Raw genomic sequence first — 25,914 nt, 5'->3', positions numbered from 1 at the left:
GGTTTAATTGACGTAACAAATATTGATTATAGATAGAAGCTGTCGAATAGGGAGGAAGAAGCAGGAGCAAGAAGAAATTCGTTGTGAAATTTTAAGTCACATCACCAATATGGGGCCCAATTTTCTTATCAATAAAGTTGGCTAGAGCAGGCATTTTCCCAGGGCCCTCCTGGTTCTAAAGTTCTGTGGGTCTATGCAGTTTTTCTTAAACTGAGATAATTTGCGTGGACTCAATCTAAAAAGGAACAGTGACTCCTTATATTATCCTGAAACTCTGGCAGATAGTATAGCAGCATGATCACAACTGCTAAGACTAGTTCTTCGCCCAGAGAGTACAGGAAATAGGTTTGAGAGCTCCATTACTCTGAAGCCAGTTTTCCTGCCAGCTGATTCACTTGAAGGGGTTTTTTCTCAGCTTTTGAGGGGCTGGTAGCATAGCTTTACTATTCAATAAAATAGTTTCCAAGATCACTTTGGAGATCTGGGGAAGAGGCACTTCTCTCTTCCAGAAGGGTCAAAGTACCCCAAAGAGCAATTACAACCACTTCCCTGGTCATTTTTTGGTTTGTCTAAAAAAGATTAAATCTTTGAGGTCCCTAAAGACAGACTAAAATGTGTAAACTTCAGGCCGTAAGTCTTCAGTTAAATGGAAGGAATACATTTCTAAGAATAAGGACTATTTGAAGATGAAATTATCATTTAGGAAGATAATTCAAGCCATCAGAACTTGAAGTTTTGATGGTTAATTAATAAAGGTGAATTCTGAGGTCTTTTTAAACCCAAGAGTCTATGAAATAATACCTAAATAGTTATAAATTTAACTAAAATTATTGAAAAAATTCAAAGTTATAGACATTAACTTTAGTTCATGTATTTATAGTTGTATTTTTCACTTATTTTATACTTCCTTAGCATGTTATGATTTCTTCTATATTTCAATATCTAGTGAATTTTAAAATCATTTCCTAGACCTTAAAGTCTAATATTTAAATATAGAGGCTTATAGTTATATCTTTGATACCATAACTATATTTTATTGCATGTCAAGTACCTACTTGGGGACATAACCTTGATTATGACATTATTCCCAAGGAGGGAAAATGACTTCTGCAAAATAAAATATTTTAGTCTAGAATACTTGATCATTCCCTTCCCTGCTCTTCCTTCTTGAACAAACAAATAAAATGAGCAAAATAAACAAAAACAGCAGGGACTTAAGTAAAACAAACATTAAAAAGAATTTAATTCATGAGATACATTGCAGTATATATGTATGTTTGAATGTGCATAGAAAAGAAATATCTCGAAGGATACATATCAAATTGTTAACAGTTTACCTTGGGGGTGTAGGACTGGGGTAGGGTGAGGGGAGTGCTCTTATTTCTAAATTCATATACTTTTGCATTGTTTGAAATTTTACAATGATAACTCACTACTTTTATAATAATCAAAACCATACTAGAAATTTAAAAAATAGAAATAGCAACAAAAAGTAAAACACACATATACACATTAGTTTAAAGAGCTACATTGGAGAATTAAATCACATGGCACACTTTTTCACTAATACTGTTGGTAAATATAATCAAAGAAACAACATTAGAGAAGCCACTTTTAGCAATATCCCAACCAGGGGGTGGGGTGGGAGTGGGGTGGAGGGGGTCAATGGGGGAAAAAAGGAAGATCTGTAATACTTTGAACAATAAAAGTTTAAAATTTTTTAAAAAGTCCCTTGAGATAAGAGCCCTTAAACAGTGACCCTTCGAGGTGGATTATTAAACCTGAAAGCTGGGCTTACCTATTTCTGGAGGATCTATACTATAGGAAAACATGTCAATCTGAAAACTTCAGACAAAAGAAATAGCTTCACAGAAGTAACCTGGAATTCTGAAACAGTTAACCAAGGGCCAGAAATTGGGGGTGTGAGAACTCTACCCAGTCCAGCCACAAAACTAAATCAGTGAAATTTTGGTAATCTAGGGATACAGATTAGGGATTTCTACTTTAGGCATCTGCTTATTATTTTTTCCAATTTCTCAATTGGTCTGTTTTCTATCTCAATGATTGTAACCTAAAAATACTGCAACTGGAAACCCATCTAGATTCAGTTTAGGTTTATTCTTCTAGTTAAAGAACCAGAGAAACTTGAGACTAATGTTTTTCCATTATTCATTTTTTCCCTCATAACTGTTTCTAGCTACTTAATGAACATTTTGGGAGATAATACTTCTGATTTATCATGGGTCCCTTAAGTTCTATATTTGAGGAAATCTTTTTTTCTCATGTTCTAGTTTTTTCTTTTATTGAAGTCATCAGAGATGACAAACTTTTTATTATGAACTTTTTTTTTCCAACAAAGGGTTCTTTAGGTTGATGGTTAAATATCCTCATTAAAGTCAGGGCATCTGTAACTGGAGGTTCCATCTTTTGTAAGCTACATAATTAAGAACTTAACCAATAGAATTTTGCACTCCTGAAACAGTGTTCCTGACCTAGGTGTCAAAATTTGTGTAGGATTATACTCACTGCATAAGTGTGAGTAGTACCATGGGAAATTTGACAAAACTTAATCAGAATATTATTATAAACAGCAGACACAAAGGGTATATAAAGTCATAATGGCGACGCCATTTTCAAGTTACAACAGCTGGAATGTTGCTGTTTCTTAATGAATTATAGTATTTTCATTTTAAAAAAGTAGAAAACAGCAAATGATTCATCATAATGCATATAAAGTACTTAACATGATGCCTGGTAACACAATAACCATTGAAGGAAAACTGACTCTAATGTATGGATTAAAACAATAAACAAAAATATAAGAACCCAAAATAGAAGAGCTTTAAAATTGATTTCCTATAGTATGTAGTTAAATGGAAAGTCGAAGCTCACAGAGAGCAGTAAGAAATTCTGCATTTTCTGGATCTATCTTTTGGGCCCTCTCATAGTACTCAGCAGCTTGCCTCTTTTCTCCCTCCAGCTTGTAAACAAACCCTAGGGCACTCAAACTCTGCACATCAGAAGCATTGTGACCAAGTCTCTTGGTAGCCAATTTCTTCAGAGCACTTGTCAGTTTGGTACGTAGGGATGACCTGTCTTTGACCTTTAAGGCTTCTAAGTAATGGTGGATGGCAGTATTTTCTGATTTACGGTGAAATTCCTGAAAGCGGCCATAGTGGTAGTGGATCTGATGTTTGTGATCATCAGTAATGTTCTCCAGACGAAGGGCTTTCTGGAAAATGTCTTCAGCGTTGCTATACTGGCCTCCCTCAGCATACATGTTGGCCAGGTCTGTGTAGGCAAATGCAAACATAGAGTCTCGTTCCACAGCTGCCTTGAAATGAAATATAGCAGATGTAATCAGCCCATCAACTTTCAGTTTATCTTTGCCTTTAGGTCTGTTGCGCGTGGCCTTCTTGATTTGGATCATTTGTGCCCTATAACAAAGTCCCATTTGGTGATGCAGGAAAGAAGAGGTTGGTGTCACCTCCAAGGCCTTTTTCAAAAGTTCAAGAGCTTTGTCCCAGGAATTTTTTCTCCTGTAGAATTTGGCTGCATAACGAAGGACATAAGGTTCGGATGATATCTGGTCCAGGATTTCCTCAATATACTTTTCCCCTTCAGCTTCTGCATGTACATCTTGAAGCTTCAGCGCCAGAAAAACCTTAATGTAGGTGTTATCTGGGTTCAGGGTAACAGCCTTCCTCAGAGGGCCCAGAGAGAAGCTCTTTATAGAACCTTCTCTGTCAGAATCATCCAGCCGATACACTGTAATGGCATAGCCGATGTTAAATTCTGGATTGTCTGGTTCCACTTCCAGAGCCTTCTCAAAAGCTGTTTTAGCCTTTTGGTAATACTTTCCCCCAAATTTCAGGAGTGCCCACCCTTTCTCACAGTCAATCTCAGGACACTCCAATTTGTAGTTAAAAGGACTGGACATTTTTTTACAGACATTCTCTACCTTGTCTGTATACTTCTGAGCTTCTTTAAGCTGGTCCATGTGGTAATACACCCAGGCGTAGTTTCCCCAAGTGACCAGACTTCGTACTTCTTCTTTGTCTGAGTGTTCCCTCTGGATTATTTCTTCTGCTTGTTCCAAGCACTCTAGGGCATCTTTATTTTGGCCTTTTAGGTGTTTCACATAGGCCAGTAAGTTATAAAGAGTGAGTCTGGATTTTGTGGTAAGAAATTCAAGCTGTTGCCCAATTGTATCTTCCACATCAAACAGATCAATGTCTTCCTTAAGTAAATTCCATGTAAAGTGACATTCTAACTCCAACAGAATGGCCTTCAAGGAGTCCTTAGGAATCTCACTGTCAAAGATAAAATCCTTTTTAATTTCTGAATAAAGGAAACAATAAATTTTTAAACCTTAAATACTGTTCCTTACTTAATAACCAATTTCATCTTTTATTTGATCTTATAGTTAAGCACAGGCTCCTATAACTTTATACTAGTTTCCTCTGTGTACAGTTATGTCCTAGAAATATTTCATTAAATTCTCATTATTTATTGCAAAATTCTGGAGATGATAGTGTTTTCTATGCTACAGGGTATCTATTTCCTTTTGGCAGTCACTGTCCCACAGGGACCACCTATTTTCAGAGAGGAGAATTTAAATGTTTAATTTACTAGCCTTGAAAATTAAAAATAAATATATTCACAGTCAATAATTAATATAAAATTTTCATTTCTGTATTATTAATGAAGGGAGAGAAAAGAGAGGGTGAGGAATAAGAAGCACAGTGAAGGAGACAGAGAAACCATACAAATATACTATTTTTGCAGAGAAAGGAAGAAAGGAAGGAGGGAGGGAGGGAGAAAAGAAAGCCTACAGAGAAAAGGCACAGGAACAGACAGGAATAGGCATACCAAGAGATGGAGAAAAGCATAAGTTTGAGAGAGATAAAAAGAGAATAACAGATTTAGAGAAAGATGGGGAAAAGGCAAAAGAAAACAATAGATTTTCATGTAAGTGCCACATCTTTCTGACCTCTGGGGTTGTAGACAGTAATAAAGGCTGATGCCTATTATTAACTTATCATTGTCCGTAACATTCAAATATCTGTTGAGCTCTCCTTGGGAAGGCACAGTATGAGCTCTGCAGGACCCAGTGGAAATGCTGTCTGAACTAGGAAGGCAAAGGGGAAGGGACAGGAGTATTTATCACTGAGACCCTTTTCTGTTCGATGTCTTCTGAATAACTCTGAGGCTGTAACTGTGAACAAGATTTAAAAGTAAACTTATAAAAGACTTACTAAGCCCGGCCGGGTGTGGCTCAGCAGTTGAGCATCGACCTGGGATCCAGGAGATCGGGGTTCGATTCCCAGTCAAGGCACATACCCCAGTTGCAGGCTCTATCAATGACTCTCTCATCATTGATGTTTCTATCTCTCTCCCTCCCTCTCCTTTCCTCTCTTTGAAATCAATAAAGATATATTTAAAAAAAAAAAAAAACTTACTAAAAATTTATAAAAAGACTTAATAGAAAAAACAAGACTTAAGTCAATTACAACCCAACATTCCAATAAAGTTCCATGGAAGTGATCCAGAATGGGTACATAGTCCTAATGCTGTGGAAATCTGTGGGTTTTTTACTTGGCAAGGATCCCTTCTTTTGGTTTTCCTTTGTGGAACAACCTCTCACCCTATCTCAGTCCATGTGATTTGAGATGGGTGTCCACCCTTCACTCCAATCTGTGGGAAGGCACAAGATATTCCAGCAATTTCTTGGTTCCAGTGATTTATCTGAAAAATGTCCAATTAAAATATAATTTTGCTGAAATGGCACTTTGCTGAAACTATCTCCCTTTCTTCTAAAAAAATTTAAACTGGTAAATATAAGCTTGGAGTGGCCATCTTTCCAAATTCTTGGGGAAAGCCTGCCTGAGAAAGAATCTAACATAGAGGAAAGCAGGACTTAGACAGGAAGACAGATGACTCATGATACTGACTGGATTCAGTCTTGCCTGGATCACCTGGTCTACTCATGGACTTCTATTTACTTAAGCAAATAATCTCTCTCTTCTTTTTTAAGCCAGTTTGAATGGGTTTCTTCTGTCTGTAACTGACAAAAGTCTGCATTAATATACCTAGTTTTATTTGTTTGTTTGTTTGTTTGTTTGTTTGGCTGATGGTGAGACAGTTGGTAAAGTCTTTCTAAATCTACTATTGGCCATAATTAAAGGTCACAAGAAATATACAAAAAAATTACTTAGGGTTTCTCTCAAAGAAGAAAATGCTCTCATCATGGGATGAACAGTGTATAGTGTGTATGAGTGTGTATTTCCTGTTCTGCAGCACACAGGACCCCGCTTGTATGTACAATGTAAATATGTATTTGTATAAATATTTATGGGAACTATAGTAATATTTCCATCAATGAACATTTATTGATCATGTCATATCATACACGAGAGGCAGTATTCTAGTTGTAGTGGATATAGTAGTGAACAGGATAGAAAAAGGCCCTTTCTTAATGGTAACTCCATTCTGGAAAAGAAAGGAAAAGGTATTGACAGAAAATAAACATCTATACGAATAGGTGGACAACATAATTCCAGACAATAAATGTTAAGAAGAAAAAATTCAGAGTAATGGGATTAAGTGCTTGTGGTGGTGGTGGGGGTACTTTAGTTATGATCGTCAAAGTTGTGAAAAGGGGGCAACTGAAGCAAGATCTCAACAATGAAAAGGATGCAGTCATTAAAGATCTGAGGGCAGAATGGTCTAAGCCAGTGCTTCTCAACCAGGGTGACTTTGCCTCCCAAGGGAACTTTGGTCATGTGTGGAGACAATTGTTGGTCACCATGGAAGGAATGACTACTGGCATCTACAGGATCAAAGCCAGGGATACTACTAAATACCTATAATGCACAGGTCAGCCCTAACAACCAAGAATGATCCAGTCCAAAATATCAATAATGCTGAGGTGAGAAACCCTGGTTTGGGCTGAGGTACCAGTGAGGGCAAAGGCCATGACGTGGGAACAAATTTGGGAATGTTCGGGGACAGAAGGAAGTGTGGCTGAAGCATAAACAAAAAGGAGAGTAGCAGGAGATAAGGAAGGAGTAAGTAGTAGCCAGGGACAGCTGACGTAAATTTTACTCTAATCACAATAGGAAACCATTAGAGAAAAATTTTTAAGTAGGGAAAGGAAAACTTTTGACCTAGGCTTTGAAAAATCGTTCTGGATGCTCTGGGGAGAATGGTCAATAAGACAGTCAAGATAGGAAGTTGGGAAACTAGTGGAAAAGCTATTTATTCAACAAATATTTATTGAGAGCCTACGGTATGCCTGACACTGTCCTAAGTGTTGGGGATACAGCAGTGAACAAAACAGAAAAAGAATCCTGACTTCATGTAGCTTACATAACCAGGTGTTGGGTGTGCCATAAAAAGACAGAACAATACATGAAGATATGGAGTACGTGATATATAATAGTGCTAAGGAGAAAAATAAAGCAGGAGAGGGAAATGGGGAGCCGGCAGGAAATGGGTAGCATGGCCAGAGCAAATCTCCCTGAAAGAGACACGAAGGCAGCTGTTGAAGTAATCCAAGGAGACATGATACAAGCTTACACTCGGGCTGCAGTAGTGTGTTAGTGAGGACTGGATGGTTATATTTCGGAGGCAGAGCTGACAGGTCTTTTTGATGGACTGGGTGTAGGGAAGCCATGACGGGAAGAGGGAAGAAAGCATGATTCCTATGCTTTTGACTCCAGGAGGTAAGTGGTAAATCAAAAGGGTTATTTGGAAATGTTAATTCGGAGATGTCTATTAGATATTCAAGTGAAGATGTCACCTGAATTGCAAGATGGACTATAAAGCAGAAGTGAAGCTATTTATTGTTAATACTCAAATCTTTATCTCCAGACCCAAACTCCTAACCATGGTTGCTATGCCTTTCTTCATCCAGCCTACATCTACTTCTCTAGTCTTCACACTACTTTCCTCTCATGCACTGCACTCCAGCCATACTGGCCTTTAAAAAATCTTTATTGTGTATTATTTCTTACGCCAAGTATGTACTACCTCAGGGGGTACGTACCTTCCTTTTATTCCCTTCTCTGAACTCTTCCTGAGAGCGCTCGAGGGCTCACTTATTCTCTTAATTCTGGTCTTTGGCTCAAATCTCAGCTCTCTGAAGAGACCTACCTCTGACTACCTAGGATAAAAGTTGCATCCCCACCTTGCCAGTCATCCTAAAGTCTAGTCTATCACGTTTTCCTGTTCTTTATGGCACTTCCATAGATATTTGCTGGGGGTTGGAAAAGAGAAGAGAGTATTTTGAATCAAATATGACATTAAACTGAATTGGACTGAGCCAAAACTGACAGAAAAATTAGAGAACTGGATTAATTGCAAAATCAGTAGCAGTGATTAGTAAAATAAAACCAGCCCTCATGGGGGGCACAGTTAGTGTCATTCCTAAAAGGCTGTTTGATTCCCCATCAGGGCACATAATCTATTACTCCATGAAATGTTTTCCAATTTTTATAAATACTAAATGTGAATATTAATAGTTGACTTAATATATTTGGTAGACACTTAAAGTAGCTTATTAATTTTCATTTTTATAATTTTTTCACATTTATTCTCTTTCTCTTTGTGTATATAGATATACACATACTGTATACACAGGTCCCACATTTTAGTGATTGTAGGTTCTAGACTAGAGCTTTCCAAAAGAACTTCCTGCCATGATGGCAATGTTCTTTCTTAGCTGTGCTCTAAAATATGGTAAACAGTAGCCACACATGGTCACTGATCACTTGAAATGTAGCTTGAACAATGAAGAAACTGAATTTTTAGTTTTATTTATTTTATTTAACTTGTCATATAGGACTGGTGGCTACTGTATGAGACAGTTAGAGAAACTGGGCCTTAGGGCTTAATGGATAAAAAGGCCTCAAGCCCAGCAGGTTAGAGCTCTCATTTAACTTTAAATTTCTGCTATTTTATTCAAGGAGAAGAGCTAAATTAAATGGGAAACAAGGATATATTTGAAAAACAACTTTATGCATATTACCTGGGTTCACCACACATTCAATAGTATAAATACTATTAATAATATACTGTCTAAATCATGAGTACTTAAAAAACAAATAAATAAGCTACCATTCATTGATGGTTTACTACATGCCAAAGCAGTGTGCCAAGAACTTTACATAAATTACATTAATTTTTATAAAAACCTCCTATTATTTTCAGTTTTACGACAAGGACTGGCAGAGAGTTTAAATTACATGTTTAAGGTTACACAGCTATAACGTGCCTGAGCCAAGATCCCAAACTGATTCTGCCTGATTCAAAAGCTATGCCTGTCAACCATAATACTATACTACTTCTAATATGCAAATTGGAGGGGTTTTTGTGTGTGTTTAGAATAGTCTGCTTTAAAACATATGATATATCTAATGCATATAAAATTCACTTTGCCTCAGGAATACCTAAAGAGAAAACAGGAAGAGGTTTTAGAGCAGCTTAAAGAGCAGGTAAGAGGTTTGTGTGACTGACCATTGGAAAAGACATACCAGATATTTAAAGGTCTCAGGTTAAGAAAACAATAATTTCATACATGAGCCCTAACAGTCAAAGCATTCTACTTTGTTGGAATTATTTTGAGATGGAGCTACTTCTCACCAGGATGTGCTTCGCAGTGTTTCAGATAGGGAGTGGCAAAGAGATAAATTAAAGACAACTAGCTATTCTCTCAAACAACAAGAGAGCTGGGTAAAAATATGTTAAAAGTGATCCAAAGGAAGTGCAAGAATCTTAGTTAACAAAGATATAATTATCATAATTAAGATAAGTGAATTATAATACTTTCCCCCACAATCCAATGAAAGACTTTCTGTTGTATATGCTGATGCCCTTCCAAAGTATTTCCTCTCTCTCTGATCTCTCCCCTGAATTCCAGACTTACCTACTTTTTAGTTCAAATAAACATATCCAACACAGAAATTTGGGTCCCTTGAGTCTGTTCCTCCCTCAGTCTTCCCCACCTTTCTTGGCACATGTTCCACAGGCAAAATAACTGAGGAATAATCTTTGATTCCTCTTCTCGCAACTCTTCATCCAAATCCAACAGGAAGTCCTGTCAATTCTACCACCCAGATACACTTCAAACTCACCCACTTTTCTCCATTTCCACCGCTGTTTACCTGGCCTAAACCTCCACCTCCATTACCTTTCCTTTGAGTTGGGACAAAAATCCCTGCTCTATTCTTGGGCCCCATACAGTAACTAGTAAACTTTTGAAAATATAAACCACATTGTATCAGTCTTAAAATCACCAAATGGCTTCCCAACACCCTTAGATACTCATCCAGCCACGTCCTACACGTCCCTAAAGGACTTGGCCTTGTCTACCCATCCAACCTTCTCTCCTGCTACTCTCCTTCCTCACTCAGTTTTAGACATATTGACCTGCTTCTTATAGTGAACACACCAAGTTCAAGGACTGTTACAGCTGTTGTTTTTACTCTGTTTGGAATGCTCTGGTCCTAAATCTTTGAGTGACTCTCTTCCTGTAACTCAGCTCAAATATTCACTATTTAAGAGGCTGCCAGAGGCAGAGCTATCTAAAACAGCCTCCTCCATTCTAGATCCCTCTTAGGCCATTACACTGTTTTATTTTCCTTATAACTCTTACCACTTTCTGAATTATGTTGATTACTCATTTATCTACTATTTGTCTATTTCCCCCATTTAAATGTAAGCCCCATGAGAATAGAGGCCTTGTTCTGATTTTATTTTTTCACCCCTGTGTCCCTAGCATCTATTATTCCAGATATAACCGAAGTTCAACAAAGACATATTTGTTGAATGAATGAATGAATGAATGAATGCAGTTACATACTGATAACATCTGGCATGTCCAGTCCAGGGGTGTAGGCTTAGCATAAAGAACACATGAGTTTCAGATGAAGGAATTCCTGCTAGTTCTTCTATTCTGCTAATGGCTCCAAACTTTTTCCCACTTCAGTCTTCCCTCTCCACTTGTCTTTATATCTTGGCATGCTCTCTCTCTGGCTCCATGTTTGAATTTTGAAAATAGGTTTTGAACTGTTTCCTATGGTCTTCACTGGGAAACCTGGTATGATTCCCCCTTGATACTTGTTGCTTCCTCTGGAGTAACTGCACCGAGATCATGGGCAAGACTTGCCATGCCCTTACCAGCCTGCCCAGATCTACCACAATATGAGCCTATCAGCCCCCTGTCCATTCACAGAGTAAAATGAAACTGGCCTCTCTGTTCTGAGGGTTTCTAAGGCTGACCAAGGAGATAAGTCCTCCTGTTCCCCAGTGATCCAAACTCTCTGCCACTCAGCTCAGTTCCAGCCCAGCCCAAAGATGATGAGGAAGGCTGCCTGGGGTATTATGAATGTGGATGTGAGATCTGAAAGGGACAGTCAGCCACTGAAGCGCTCTGCCCATCTGGCCGGCCGCGAGAAGTTTTACTTTTTTAACTTTGCCAACATAATTTTTTAACTTTGTCTCTGGAAAGCTAGCAGAGAGAGGCTATTGTGTCCTAAGAGGCAACATTTATCTTTCAGTAATTTTTTTTCCAGTTAGAAGCAGTCTTTCACTGTCCTTGAGAAATGGTCCCCAGTGGAATCCACCCCTCTTCCACTCCATCCTACATACACATAAACATAAACATAAACATATACAGTGCACCCCCCTTCCCTCGTTTCTTCAGGCCTTTCCAGATTCCTCCCTCCCTTCTTACAAATATCAGAAGTTAGGAACTTATTATTGTTGTTATTTTACTTCTAATAATAGTCCTAAGAGATGGATGCCATTAATTTTCTACAGATAAGAAACAGATTCAGTCTAAAACGCTTTGGGCCACCCAACCGGTAGAACAAAGGGTTATCTGCTTCAGGCGCCCAAGGTCTTAACCTCTTATTCCTCAGCTTTATAAACGCAAAAGCTTCCCTAACCGTGCGCCGGGCAGGGTGCTCGCCCTGGGGGTACCAAAAAAGGTGAGGAAAAGCCCCGTCGCCATCCATCGGTCAAGGAGACGGATAAAGGAATCCTCATAAAATAGGGAACTGGGTGGAACAATAAAAATCTGTACGTGGCTCAAAGGTAGCTCAGAGGCAGGGGAGAACTCAGACCCAGAAATCAGAAAGGCAAAATGGCAGAAGGAGACAAATGGGCGGCCTGGGGCTGCGGCCAGACGGCCTCTGCCAAAAGGAGGGAAAGGCAGCTGCAGGCTTGGGAAGGGGGAGGGAAGGCGATGGGCCCACGGAGACCCGTGCCCCGCAGCGGCCCCTCCGAACGGCCCTCGGTCACCACCCAGGCGCCGAGGAGGGCCGCGGGGAGAGGACAAGCCTCCGGGGGGCGTCGCCACGACTCGCGGGCCGACAGTCCCGGCCGTAGACGCCTAGGAGGATCGGGACACCGGGGAAGGAGCCGTCCGGACGTCCTCCCCGATAGGCCCGATTTCAGACGCCGGGACCTGGACAGGGTTCCCGGAGAGCGTCCCCAGCCAGACGCCTGGCTGCTCGGCGCCGGGGGGCTCAGCCTGCGAACGGGCCGGGGCCCTGCGCTGGAAACGGAATGAAAGAAAAAGACCGATTGGAAACAAAGGCCCTCGCAAGGGGTGGGTGGAGAAGCGGGGAAAGGCCTTACCTCATGGCGGCTGGGCTCTGCAGTCGTCCACGCAGGCGGCGGACCCCTAGGGCTTGGTCGGCTTTCTGCTCAGGACCGGGATGCTGCGCTACTAAGCGACGGGCGTGCGCGTGCGCGTGCGCGTGCGCGGCCGGCGTGCGTGCGTGCGGCCGGCGTGCGCGCGCTTCCCCCCGAGGCGTCCGCAGAGCTAGGTCGATGCCCCGGCGTCTGTCTTTGTTACCGGCAGGACCGGAGCGGGAAAAGGAAACTAGATAGTGAATCTGATCCCGGACTAGGCAGGGTCCGGCTCCAGGAAACAGAAACTTTTGAAGGGAAGAGTGGGAACCCTCTACCCCCCAAACCCCTCCCTGCCCCCACGGCGGACATAGGGGCCGCGGAGAGACCTTTGCGGAGCTCAGGCTTGTTTAGAGTTGAATATGCAGCTGGGCCTCTGGACCTTGGTCTCCCTGAGACCCCCTGCCACTAGATTAACCTTTAAAAAAAATAATAAAGCGGCAGGAGATTGTTCAGTGTTATTTTTGTTGTAAGCGTGGCGGTGATCCTCTTTCCAGTTTTGTGCATCTCTGTCAGAAACTGATTGCAGTCTTGATTCAGTAAACAACATTGCAACGATGTGTGTGCATCTCTGCCATTATTTCCATTGGGTAAGTTTAGATAATTTTTGGGGTCAAAATGTACATATTTTAAATTTTGGCAGGTACTGCTGAATAGCTTTGTGGAGAGATTTATACACCACCACTCTCAATTGTATAGTGTTTGCCTGCCTTGCCCTTGCCAACAGTGCTTCCTGTAATAAGGTCCCAACAAAGATGGGGGTGGTATTGCCAATCTAAGCAAAAAAGGCCAAATATCCATACACTAAAATTTTTCTCCCCTTCAACTTCAATCAATCATTCATTCAATAAATTGTATTGAACAACTGCTAAGAGCCACAGTTGTTCAGGCACTGTTGAAAATAGCAATGAATTAAATAGACAAAGGATCTACCTTCATGGCGTTAGTTTCTAGTGTGTGAGATGAAGGTAAAGAACAAATAAAACATTATATGTCATTTGGTTCTATGGCAAAAAGGCATAGAGAGGGTTGGAGTTCAGGGTATTTTGCTGTTATAGCTATATGGGTAATGGGAGGTTTCACAGAAAGTGGCAGTTGAACAAATGAGTGGTGAACGAGTGGATATGCGGTGAGGGAAGTGTGTGCCAGGCAGGGGTAACAGTAAGCATAAAGGCCTGGATGTAGGAGCATAGTTGGCTAGCACGGATGATGTAGTTGGGTTGGAGAGAGCAAAGAAAAGTTGTAAGACATGAGATCAGAGAGATAATGTGTGTGTGGTAGCTTGTAGGCTATTGCAATAGTTTGTTAACTAGGAAACCACATTTTAGAAAGGTACTGAATGGTTCAATAGAAAAATAAACCTAGAACTTCCTTCTTACCAGGGATGTAGAAAAAAAAAATTTTTTCTTAAAATATATCTTTATTGATTTCAGAGAGAGGAAAGGAGAGGGAGAGATAGAAACATCAATGATGAGAGAGTCATTGATCAGCTAGCCGGCAACCCGGGCATGTGCCCTGACCGGGAATTGAACCCTGATTGCCTGGATCTCAGGTCGATGCTCTACCACTGAGCCACGCCCGGCCGGGCAGGATGTGGAAAAATTTAATAGAGCTCCAATGTTTGAAAAAATTTCCAGTGCCTTGATCATGCTTTTCCTTCTTTGTTCCTACTTCTTTCCTTTCCTTTCTCTCAGCTGTATCTGGGCCAAGAGATAGTCTCTGCTTATTAAGGTTTAAACGGATAACAAGCAAACAATGGTAAAAATCAAAGGAAAAAAAACCTCCTGATTATCTACTTATATGTTTTAGAAATTGATATTCAGAAAGACAAAAGCCATCTATAAAAATTTTAAAGAAATATACATTTTCAGGATTGAGAAGAAACAAAGACCTGACTGTTAAGTGGGTGTTGAACATGCTGTAATTACTGGATGGAATTTGAATATCAATCATCTTTTCCACAGACTGTTGGATTGTGTGGATTCTTGGGAAAATCAATAGTGCATTACATTTTGAATTTCTCCTCATGAATATGTAAAAAGCAACTAGAGAAAAAGGGAAATGAAAAGTGAAAGATGGCAACTGATCTAAAATCTGCTTGGGAAACTGAAACTTAAGTAATAGGTAGGTATTCCTCAAGTTTCATTTTCAATAACTCTTCCGGGAGATGGATATAAGCCAGAGTTTCTCAGCCTTGGTACTATTGACATTTGGGCTGGATAATTCTTTGTTGTGGGAAGCTGTCCCATGCACTGTAGGATGTTTACCCACTAGATATTAGTAAACCCTGCAGTTGTGACAACCAAAATTGTCTCCAAATGTTAGCCAAATGCAGCTTCTTTTTGCCCTGAGGGGCAGAATCCTTCTCTTCCTTATTACCTTCCCCCCACCTCAGTTGAAAATCACTGCTACAAATAATACCCTCATGTATATACCTAATTTTTTAAAAATTAGTTTTCACAGCACATCCTACAAGAGAGAGGAGGTAGACTCAGGAGAGGAAAAGTTGAATATAGATTAATTCCATGTTGGAATTCAGGAAGAGGCCCCCAGGGTGGCCTTTCCTCCCCTAGCACATCATTGGTCATGCAATTTGGACCCCCTGATCTTTCCTTCCTAGAGATAACATGTAGGCCTCAGTTGTATTTCAGCTCCAGGCTCAGAAAAGCAACAAAACCAGCCACAGCTGACCTCAGGACCAGCTGCATTGGATAATGACCCCTGCCTTGGAGCCAACCAATCAATCAGTGAAGACCACAATCCTGAAAGGACACACCTGGAAAGCTACTGAATATTATAATAAAATCTTCCCCTGGGACCTCCCCTAAGATCTCCACCCTTAAAACCCTTAGGAAAGAGGACCCAGTGCGCTCTCCCTCCCTGGAGCATGCCCTAGCCTTTCCTTTCCTCCCTCCCCTCCACCCCACCAAGGCTGTTACCATTAGCTTCCTCACTCCCAAGCACCAAGGCCCCTTCCTTTGCCTCTATAACTTGTTTCCTAAGACTATTTCTTTTAGGAATTACTTCTACCTCTGTGATTTACCAAATAAATGTTATCTTATAGTTTGAGTCTTGACTCTGAATTCTTTCCTAGCCAGAACCCAAGTACCAAGGTTGCTGAACCCAGGTCTGGTCTGACCCCACTGGTCTAACACTATGGCCTCCAAGGTCTGGAGATTGCCAAACACATACCACAGGAACACATTACATAATCCAGAGACTTACCTTGCATTAATGAGCTCTGCTTTCTGGGTGCAAACAATGCATAGCAATATCTGGGAAGAGTTGTCTAATAGAGAACCGACCAATTCAACAATTATCTACTTTTAATATTTCTGACTCAGAGAGTTGGCAGTGATTAGACTTACTTTAGCACCACACAGCCTCCTCTCCCAAACACAAGCACTTTAAGGTACTGTTTTTGTGAAATCTAATACATCTCTTGTTTTAGTGATAAGAAAGTTGGGGAGATTGTTTCTGTGTAACTCTGATGCCTCCCCTCAGTGACATAAATTTTGCTCACTCCAATTCCTATAAAATTTCATTAGCAATCCAAAGCCCAGCTCAATATTCCTGAAAATTCCTTGGGGACTTGTATTCTCATGGATTTAGGGATCCCCACCAAGAAATGCAGGGAGCCCAGATGCTGGTTAATGTACAAAAGGATTATCCCCTAGAGTCTCCAGAGGAAGTATGGCTGTGCCAACATCTAATTTCAGCCCAATGAAACACATTTCATACTCCTGACATACAGAACTTTCAGATAATAAACCTGTATTTTAAGCCATCAAGTTTGTGATAAATTGTTACAGCCACAATAGGAAATTAATATATGTCAAGGGAGGGAGGCTGCAAGGGGTGTTTTCCGAGACGAGATCCTCAGCGTAAAGAAGGCCCGCAGAGCAGACATCAAGAGAACGATTCCTTCCTTTATTGTGCACAGGGCTGGTTATATAGACTATAGCAAGCAGTGGGCTAATGTCGCGCAGTTGCATTCTGCTGAATCAGCATTACATAAGGCCACCGTCATGCCCACATGCTGAATGGTCGGGGTCCTGGATGGGACACTGAGACCTACCAGCCCTTACCTGACATGCCTGACAATATATCTTCCCCAAAAACATACACAGCAATGGAAAAACAATACCATTGCTTTCTTATTTTTTCCTTTTAAAAATATTATTTCTAGTACATTGCCTTTCAATAAAATGTCATAATCAGAGGTGATTGCCACAAATGACCTCTCAGATCACTTAGCATCAGTTTCGTATTTCTTGATCTAACAATATCAATACCAGCAAATGACTGGATAAATAGTGCTTTTGTTGTAAGCAGTGGGAATGGCACTGGGTGTTAAAGTCTGGTGGAGTCAGAATGGGCTTGGGTTCAGCAACCTTGGTACTTGGGTTCTGGCTAGGAAAGAATTCAGAGTCAAGACTCAAACTATAAGATAACATTTATTTGGTAAATCACAGAGGTAGAAGTAATTCCTAAAAGAAATAGTCTTAGGAAACAAGTTATAGAGGCAAAGGAAGGGGCCTTGGTGCTTGGGAGTGAGGAAGCTAATGGTAACAGCCTTGGTGGGGTGGAGGGGAGGGAGGAAAGGAAAGGCTAGGGCATGCTCCAGGGAGGGAGAGCGCACTGGGTCCTCTTTCCTAAGGGTTTTAAGGGTGGAGATCTTAGGGGAGGTCCCAGGGGAAGATTTTATTATAATATTCAGTAGCTTTCCAGGTGTGTCCTTTCAGGGTTTTGGTCTCCACTGATTGATTGGTTGGCTCCAAGGCAGGGGTCATTATCCAATGCAGCTGGTCCTGAGGTCAGCTGTGGCTGGTTTTGTTGCTTTTCTGGGCCTGGAGCTGAAATACAACTGAGGCCTACATGTTATCTCTAGGAAGGAAAGATCAGGGGGTCCAAATTGCATGACCAATGATGTGCTAGGGGAGGAAAGGCCACCCTGGGGGTGAGGTCCCACCCAACGATTGCTCATTGCTAGGTACTTGGGGCTTTCTACCCTGGTGACCTTCTGTACCTGACCCATCGTCCTTGCTCTGCTCATGTCTGTCTAACTCCCTACCACACCTTAAATAAACTGGCACAAAACAAGAGAAACTATTTGGAACAATTGACAAATTTCAATTTCAAGCATCTTCATGGAGAAAGATGACCTTTAATTGACTGTGTCCTTGTTTTACTGTCTCATTAGACTGTAAACTGTATGAGGTGTGGGCAAATGTGCTTTTTTCACTGACAGAAAGTAGAATATGACACCCCCAAATATACCACATTATTTTGAGCTGAAGGCAGTTGAGAAGCAGATATAGGAAAAGCTCTCTATCACCCATCTGCCTAAAAGTAGCGCGTAAATTCTTGAAAGTGTCCCACCTCCTTTACCAGGAAAGACAGAAATTAATCACCTGAGACAACTCCAGGTACTATTATTCCAGTCACTTCCAAAGGAATCTACATAACAAACCTCACTAACTAGCAGCTATCTTCCAGTAGTTTTGCCCCTTATATTTCCCTTCCTACAATTTGCCACCCTAGAAAATCAGTTCTTTTCCTTTGTCTTATCACTTCTCTGAAAATTTATTGTTCTTTTGCTAAGATGCTATATAAGCCCAAGTTCTAACCACCTCTTTCAGTTACTCATCACTTGGTACTCCCATGTGTATGTGAGATGCACATGTTTATAAACTCTTATTTGTTTTTCTCATTAATCTGTCTTTTCTTTGTCTTATTTATGGGGCCGCTGTCAGGAACCCTAAGATGGGGAGAGGCAAAGAATGTTCCTTACATCACCATAGTATGTTTGGCATCTAGCACTGAAAACTATTGTTGACAAAATGAATGAATCATTTTACTTTATAGCAGTGCAGTGTTTTATTTGCCACAAACTGTTATTTCTATTATGTAACATTCACAGAGAAATGGTTTATGTCTCTCTACCTCTCACACACACACAGACATATATATTGTTTCACTATTTTCTGAATACAAGTAGTATTTTATCAGGTTTGCATGATTGTTCAAGAATTACATGTTTCTGAAAGCAGCAAGCAGAAAAGATAATTAGTACATGTCAACATAAAAATCAAATGAACTGTGAAAGTGGTCCATATTTCAGTGCCTAAGGACCATGTCCCACGGAGTTCTCAAAGCCAGCAGCCAGCCTCAGGGCCTGCTCATAATACTCCACGGCTTTATTCATTTCTCCTTTCAATTTGTAGATGAGCCCAAGGATGCTCAAGCTTTCCATGTCTGCTTTATTTCTTTCATGTTTCTTTAAAATCAGTTTCTCCAAAGCAATGATACTTCTTTCTCTTACAATTGACAGCTTATTTATTTTTATAGTTTTTAAATAATAGATAATTGCATTGACTTCAGATTTCCTTTGATGTTCCTGAAATCGACCGTAGTTGAAATAAATCTCTTGCAGTGTTTCTTCTTTAAGTGATTTCATGCTTAACAGTTTTTGATAAGCATCTTCAGCTTTTCTGTAGTTGCCTGCTTCTATGTACATATCTGCTAGGTGTATATAAGCTACTTCAAATGTTGGCTTTTGTTCCAGAGCAAATTCAAAATGAGATATGGCTAATCTTATTATTCTGTCCAAATTTTCTCTATCCCGTCCTCTAGCCTGCCAGTTTGTAGCTCTGTTTATTTGAAAAACTTGTGATCTATAGCAAAGCCCTATTTGGTGATGCAGGAACGCAGAGGAGGGTGTTGCACGCAAGGCCATTTTTAAGAACTGAAGAGCTTTATCCATAGCGCCTTTTCTTCGGTAAAACTTGGCTGCATATCGAAAGACATAGGTCTGCGAAGACATGTTGTTCAGTGCTTCCTCAATGTACTTTTCCCCCTCAGCTTCTTGTCCTATATCCTGAAGCTTCACGGCAAGGAGAGCCTTAATATATGCATCTTCTGGATTTAGCTTGATAGCCCGTTTTAGGGACTGCACACAAAATGCCTCATCAGCTTGTGTTACTTTGTTAAAGCCATCCAGACGATAGTCAACAATTGCATACCCAGTGTTGAATTCAGGGTTTTCAGGTTCCACTTCCAGAGCTTTCTGAAAGCAGGCTTTAGCCCGTTCATAATTCTTTCCTCCACATTTCAGCAAGGCCCATCCCTCCTCACAGTCCATCGCAGGACACTGCATTGTGTAGTAGGAGGGGCTGGCAAACTTGCAACTGTTCTCCACCTTGTCCAGGTAAATCTGGGCTTCTTCCAGTCTGCCCATGTGGTAATACAGCCAGGCATAGTTGCCCCAGATGACCAGCCATCTCACATCTGACTGGTCCGCATGACCTGCCTGCATTAAGTTTTCAGCTTCTTTTAAACTCTGCAGAGCTTCTTCATTCTGGCCTTTCAGGTATTTCACATAGGCCAGTAGGTTGTGTATTCCCACATTGAATTTTGTGTCTAAGAACTCAATTTCATCAAAGACCCTGTTTTCTAAATCAAGCAGTTCAGTATCTTCAATTAGCAACTTCCATGTAAAGTGACATCTCAACTGCTCTACCCTAGCTTTGATCTGATCTTCATCAGCATTCTTACTGTGAAAACAAAAGCAGATTTTCTTTGTTAGGTGAGCAACAGCCAATGGAAAGAAGCCAGATAAAATACTTCACATTTATAGCTTAGCCTTGCAAAGGGCACACCTGCCTTGATTTTTTTTTTAGTTTCTCTACATTTGACCCTTGAGCAACATGGGGTTTGAACTGGCTGGGTCCACTTACACCTGGATTTGTTTCAATATAGTTGGCCCTTCCTATCAGGGGTTTCATATGCAGGGATTTAACCAGTCATGGATAGAAAACTGTATATCTGCATTCTCAGCTGAGGATGGAAAAATACTACTGTTTTTGATCTATGGTTGGTTGAATCCGTGGATGCGAAGGGTTGACTGTAGAGTTTAAAGTTATAGTGAGTTTTTGACTGTGTAGGGACGGGGGGGGGGGGGTTGGCATCTAAAATCTGCATGGAGTTTGATGCGATTTGCTAAGCATGTAGATTTTAAATCAGGAGTTAGACTTCTCATAAAAAGAATTAACACCAATTCTTAAACTCTCCGAAAAAAATTAAATAGGAAGAACACTACACTTTCACACTCACGAAGTCTATGAGGCCAGCATTACTCTGATACCAAAGCCAAACAAAGATTAAAAGAAAAAACAAATACTGGCACACTGAAGTTAACAGCTAGGTAAAAGGATTATACGCCCTAACCAAGTGGGCTTTATTCCTAGAATGCAAGAATGGTTCAATGTATGAAAATCAACCAATTTAATGCACCACATTAACAGAATGAAAGAAAAAAACAAACACATCATCACCTCAGTTGATGTAGAGAAAGCATTTGACAAAATCTATCACCCTTTCATGATAAAAAGACTCAAAAAACTAGAATGGAAGGAAACTACCTCAACATAATAAAGGCCATATATCGAAAATCCACAGCTAGTATCACACTAATGGTGAGACTGAAAGCTTCTGCTGTAAGATCAGGATAAGGTAAGAATGCTTGTTTTAGTCCCTTCTTTTCAATAGAGTACTGGAAGTCCTAACCAGAGCAGTTGGTTAAGAAAAAGAAATAAAATACATCTGAATTGGAAAGGAAGTAGTAAAATTTATCTCTATTCAAAAATAATATGATCGTATCTATAGATAGTCCTAAATATTGCACACACAAAAATTGTTAGAATAAACAATTTTAGCAAAATTGTAGTATACAAAATAAACATGTAAAAAATCAGTTTTGTTTCTATACACTAGCAAGAACAATCTAAAAAGGAAACAGTCCTATTTACAATAGCATAAAAAAGAATAAAATACTTAGGAATAAACTTTTGCAAGGAGGTAAAAGACTTATACACTGAAAACTAAAAAACATTGCTGCAGAAAATTACAGAAGACACAAATAAAGGGAAAGGCATCTTGCATATAGATTGGAAGACTTAAACTGTTCAGATGTACATACCACCCAAAGCAATCTATAGGTTCAATGTAATCCCTATCAAAATCTCAATGATTTTTTTTTTTTTTTGCAGAAATAGAAAAATCCATCTTAAAGTTCATATGGAATCTCAAGGGGTCTCAAATAGCCAAAACAATCTTGAAAAAGAACAAAGTTAGAGGTCTAACACTTTCTGATTTCAAAACTTACTACAAAGCTACAGTAATCAAAACTGTGGTTGGTACTGGCATAAAGACAGACATATATATAGGTGGAATAGAATAGACAGCCCAGAAGCAAACCCTCATATATATGGTTGTATTAGTCAGCGATGGCTACCATGTACCATAGATGAGGTGGCTTAAACAAAAGAAATTTATTTTCTCGTAGTTCTGGAGGCTAGAAGTCTTAGATGAAGGTGCCCACTGATTCAGTTCCTGGTAAGAGCTCTCTTTCTGGCCTCTGCACACGGCCTTTCCTTCATGGTGCATGGAGAAAGAAAAAAAGTGCTCTTTTTTTCTTATAAGGACATCAGCCCTATTGGATTAAGAATCCAATTTTATGGCCTCACTTAACCTTTCTTACAGGCCCTATTTTCAGATATAGTCACATTGGGGGTTAGGACCTCAAAATATGTGGGGGACACAATTCAGTCCATAACAAGGTCAAATGGTTTTTGATACAAGTGCCAAGACCATTTAATGGGGAAAGATCGGTGTTTCAACAAATGTGTTGGGAAAACTGGATATCCACATGCAAAAGAATGAAATTGAACCATTACTTTTATAGCATATACAAAAAAACAGGAACTTGAAAGGGATCAAAAACCTAAATGTAAGACCTAAACTAGGAAGACCTTAGAAGAAAACATAGGGAAAAAGCTCCATGACATTGTACTTGGCAATGATTTCTTAAATATGATACCAAAAGCACAGGCAACAAAAGTAAAAATAGGTAAGTTGGACATCATCAAAATCTAAAACTTTTGCCCGGCTGGCGTGGCTCAGTGGTTGGGCATCAACCTATGATCCAGGAGATCGAGCCTGGGTTCCCGGTCAGGGCACATAACAAGTGTTGGTGAGCATATAGAGAAGTTAGAACTCTTGTGCATAGTGGGAATGTAAAATGGGGCAGCTGCTGTGGAAAATGGTGGTGATTCCTCAAAAAGTTAAGCATATAATTCCCATATGATTCAGCAATTCCACTTCTGGGTATATGCTCAAAATAAGGAAAAACAGGAAGGGGAACAGATATTTGTATATTCGTATTCATAGCAGCATTATTCATAATAGGTGGTAGCAAAGCAAGTGCCCATCAATGGATGAGCGGATAAACAAAATGTGGTTTATTTTAATGTAATTGTAATATACATACAATGGAATATTATTTCATCTTAAAAAGGAAGGGCATTTTGATACATGCTACAATATCGATGAATCTTGAAGACATTATGCTAATTGAAATAAGCCAGTCACAAAAGGCCACATAGTGTTTGTTTTCATTTATATGAAATATCCACAACAGGCAAATCCATGGAGACAGAAAGCAGATAAATGGTTGCCAGGGCCTGGGTCAAAGGATGAGTGGGGAGTGACTGCCTAATGGGTATGGAGTTTCCCCTCAGAATTATGAAAATTTTCTTGAAGTAGATACTGGTGATAGTTGCACAACATTGCAAATGTACTAAAGGCTGCAAAATGGTACACTCAAAATTAAGTAAAATAAATTTTATCTTACATGTATTTTATCACAATAAAAAACCATATTACTAATGTGAATAAAAATTCTTCAAATTATATATGTATATTTTTTCTAGTATATGTTGAAATAAACACAAAAATATTAATACATAAAAGCTAATTAGTAGACCATCTGAAATTATCTCCTAAACCCCCATTGGTACCCTTTGAGAAACACTGGTTTAAAGGTTAAATAAGGTGTCATTGAATAGAGATTCTGATTCATGTCTCTACTGTATCACTTATTACCTGTGTGATCCTAACATTTTTAAATCTAAGATACATTATTGCACAATCAGTATTAAGTACCTGCCTCACAGTTTCATTTGAGGGTTAAATGCAATAATTTACACAATAATTTTAAAAGCCAAGTGGCACTTAATAAACATTTAGGAAGTGATGGCTACTTTTATAATAGTAAGAATTAGTAGTGATAACCACTCTGTGTGTGGACCAAAGGAAGGATTGATTAAAGGCCAATAATTGTGCATTTAATGGAATTTTTGCCCCTTCAAAATTTTACCCATTGGAGCACTGAGGGGAAATTTGATTAACGTCTTTTTAAAAAATCTGATGATATCAGGGATTGTTTGAATCTAGATTCAGTTTGGACAATATAGAAATTCCCACCTTTAGCTAAAGAAAACATGGATGTTCCCCAGCGCAGGACTCCAGCCAAGCCCCATGGACAGGAGACCATCAAGGACCTGCAGACCACTTGGCTTCCCCAGGGGAAAGGTAATCTGCTCATCCTAGATCCAGTCGGACCGAGAAGGCCGGACACAGGAGCTCAGCAGTGCAGGTAGTGAGACCAGAAGCCTACAGAGGAAGGCCTTGCTTTCTAGGCGGTGAGCTTCTCCCATCACCTTCCCACAGTATTTCCCTCAAGACATCTGAGAGACCTCCCGACGGCTCACACAGCTGTGTAGGTCCTACGTTTCCTCCACTGTGAGGAGCCAGCTAAAATCAGTGTCTCCACCCAGACAAACTGCCCATCCTCTCCCTCTGTGAGTTTGGTGGAAAATAATTTCCGAGCTTGGGATCATCTTCTCCCTGCAAAATTCCTTTCCTATTTCCCTCCTCTTCTTTGGACTTTAACATGAGATAAGCTTCCTCGGGGCGATGCGAACAAAACTGAAAATGCCTGAATTAATAAAACAGTTTATCTGTGTGCAGGAATGTTAGCGTGCACACACACACACACTCAGTCCACAAGCAGACAAACAGAAGAGTGGCATCTCTGAAACTAGGTCTGTTGAGGGAGTAATGATTAACTCCCTCAGCTTTTTTCAAAAACTTTAGGCAGAAAGGCAGCGAAGCAGAGAAATCCTTACCCCATGGTTGCTATGAGTTAGGCAGCCGCTCGCAGGGTCTGGTTAGCAGCCTGGGCTCCTCTGAGTCTGTCCAGCCTGTCCTGTGGATTTCAGGTGAATTTAGCCCCAGAACAGGGCTATATAAGGAAGGCTAAACAGCTGACCAAGAAGGTAAACTGTGGGTGTGTTCTTGCGAGAACAACTTGAAAAGCAAGGTGAAAACTGAAACTGGAAAGTGAAACTGAAAAGGGAAACTGAAGCGGCAGAGCTCTCTCTGCAGGAGGAAAAGGAAACTAAAATAGCCAGTGCTTGCTTTGTTTTGCTTTGAAAACGGATTGAGGAGAAGACGGTGAAGAATATTCAGTGATGTGCGAATTTCTCTCTCAGAGTATATACCTGGCCTTATAGAAACCTGGGAGTCATCTGGAAACAGCAATTGCTCATTTTATGGTATAAAATTCTGCAAATCTCTAAACTGGAGTCTTAACCCAACTTTGCCCTTATTTTCTGAGAGCTTGTGGCTTACTAATTATTCTCTGGCTTTGCATACCCTTAACAATAAGTGGCCTGTAACCTCTTTTTTGTACACAGGAACAGGGAAAATGTATGTGCTACCATCTTGAGACTTTAAACAAAACATGTTAATGCTGAATGACAATATTTTCTTGTTTTTAATGCTCTCTGTTGTAGCGATCTAATGTGTTCTTATTCACCAGACATGATTGTCACACCTATGCAAGATCATTGTCCAGTCCTCTTGGTGCCTTCTAATAGGTTAGTCTCCTATTATTGGTGTCTGCCAAGCTCCCTTTTCTCCCTGTTTTTCATTGGAAGTTGCCTCACTCTCCTGATTCCTGTAGAAAAGTGGTTATTCCCCAGCAGGTTTGCAAAGCAAACTTATCTCTAACCTCAGTTTATTTAATCATGGAGAGGTGCTTACTGAGAGCAGTCAATTAGACTTGCTTCGCTGGAAAGCTGACACTGGGAAGTGTTGGACCTGAAGCATGTATAGTTGGTTACCATTGTCAGCATGTTTTTCTGTGTGGCCTGAAAATAATAAAAACAAGGGAAACTTAGTCACAGGGAAGACTATCAGGTGATTGAGCAGAGGAAAATAGAGAATTTCAGCCAAGAGATGGAAAGTTCTCATGGTATCTCTCATCCACCATTAAGAGTCAAGGGGCAAGGACCATGTGTGTGTCATATG

At 40.1% G+C, this 25,914-nt stretch overlaps 2 protein-coding genes and 1 long non-coding RNA gene across 5 annotated transcripts; 1 reads left to right on the top strand and 2 right to left on the bottom strand.

Annotated features, from left to right (window-relative positions):
- Positions 1 to 1,219: 1,219 nt before the first annotated feature.
- On the bottom strand, positions 1,220 to 12,730 carry LOC107543355 (interferon-induced protein with tetratricopeptide repeats 5). The gene is made up of 2 exons (XM_016220847.2): positions 12,646 to 12,730; positions 1,220 to 4,313 (listed from the first exon to the last, which is right to left on the bottom strand). Exons 1-2 carry the CDS (start codon positions 12,648 to 12,650, stop codon positions 2,870 to 2,872), a joined length of 1,449 nt encoding a protein of 482 aa, XP_016076333.1. The 5' UTR covers positions 12,651 to 12,730; the 3' UTR covers positions 1,220 to 2,869.
- Positions 12,731 to 12,888: 158 nt separating this feature from the next.
- LOC107543364 (uncharacterized) lies at positions 12,889 to 24,235 on the top strand. 3 transcript variants are annotated; one of them, XR_001603806.2, is made up of 3 exons: positions 12,889 to 13,289; positions 14,664 to 14,823; positions 24,057 to 24,235. It is a non-coding gene; the product is annotated as an uncharacterized LOC107543364 (long non-coding RNA). The 3 variants fall into 3 exon arrangements; XR_001603808.2 differs by lacking the exon at positions 24,057 to 24,235 and adding an exon at positions 15,351 to 15,711; XR_001603805.2 differs by lacking the exon at positions 24,057 to 24,235 and adding an exon at positions 15,340 to 15,711.
- On the bottom strand, positions 18,624 to 24,928 carry LOC107543361 (antiviral innate immune response effector IFIT1-like). Its single transcript, XM_016220858.2, has 2 exons — positions 24,729 to 24,928; positions 18,624 to 20,255 (listed from the first exon to the last, which is right to left on the bottom strand). The coding sequence occupies exons 1-2, from the start codon at positions 24,731 to 24,733 to the stop codon at positions 18,827 to 18,829; spliced, it is 1,434 nt and encodes a 477-aa protein (XP_016076344.2). The 5' UTR covers positions 24,734 to 24,928; the 3' UTR covers positions 18,624 to 18,826.
- Between the last annotated feature and the right edge of the window lie 986 nt (positions 24,929 to 25,914).

This window comes from Miniopterus natalensis, chromosome 14 (assembly GCF_054644295.1).
Source record: "Miniopterus natalensis isolate mMinNat1 chromosome 14, mMinNat1.hap1, whole genome shotgun sequence".
Taxonomy (NCBI): Eukaryota; Metazoa; Chordata; class Mammalia; order Chiroptera; family Miniopteridae; genus Miniopterus; species Miniopterus natalensis.
This window is presented reverse-complemented; position numbering and strand designations above follow the sequence as displayed.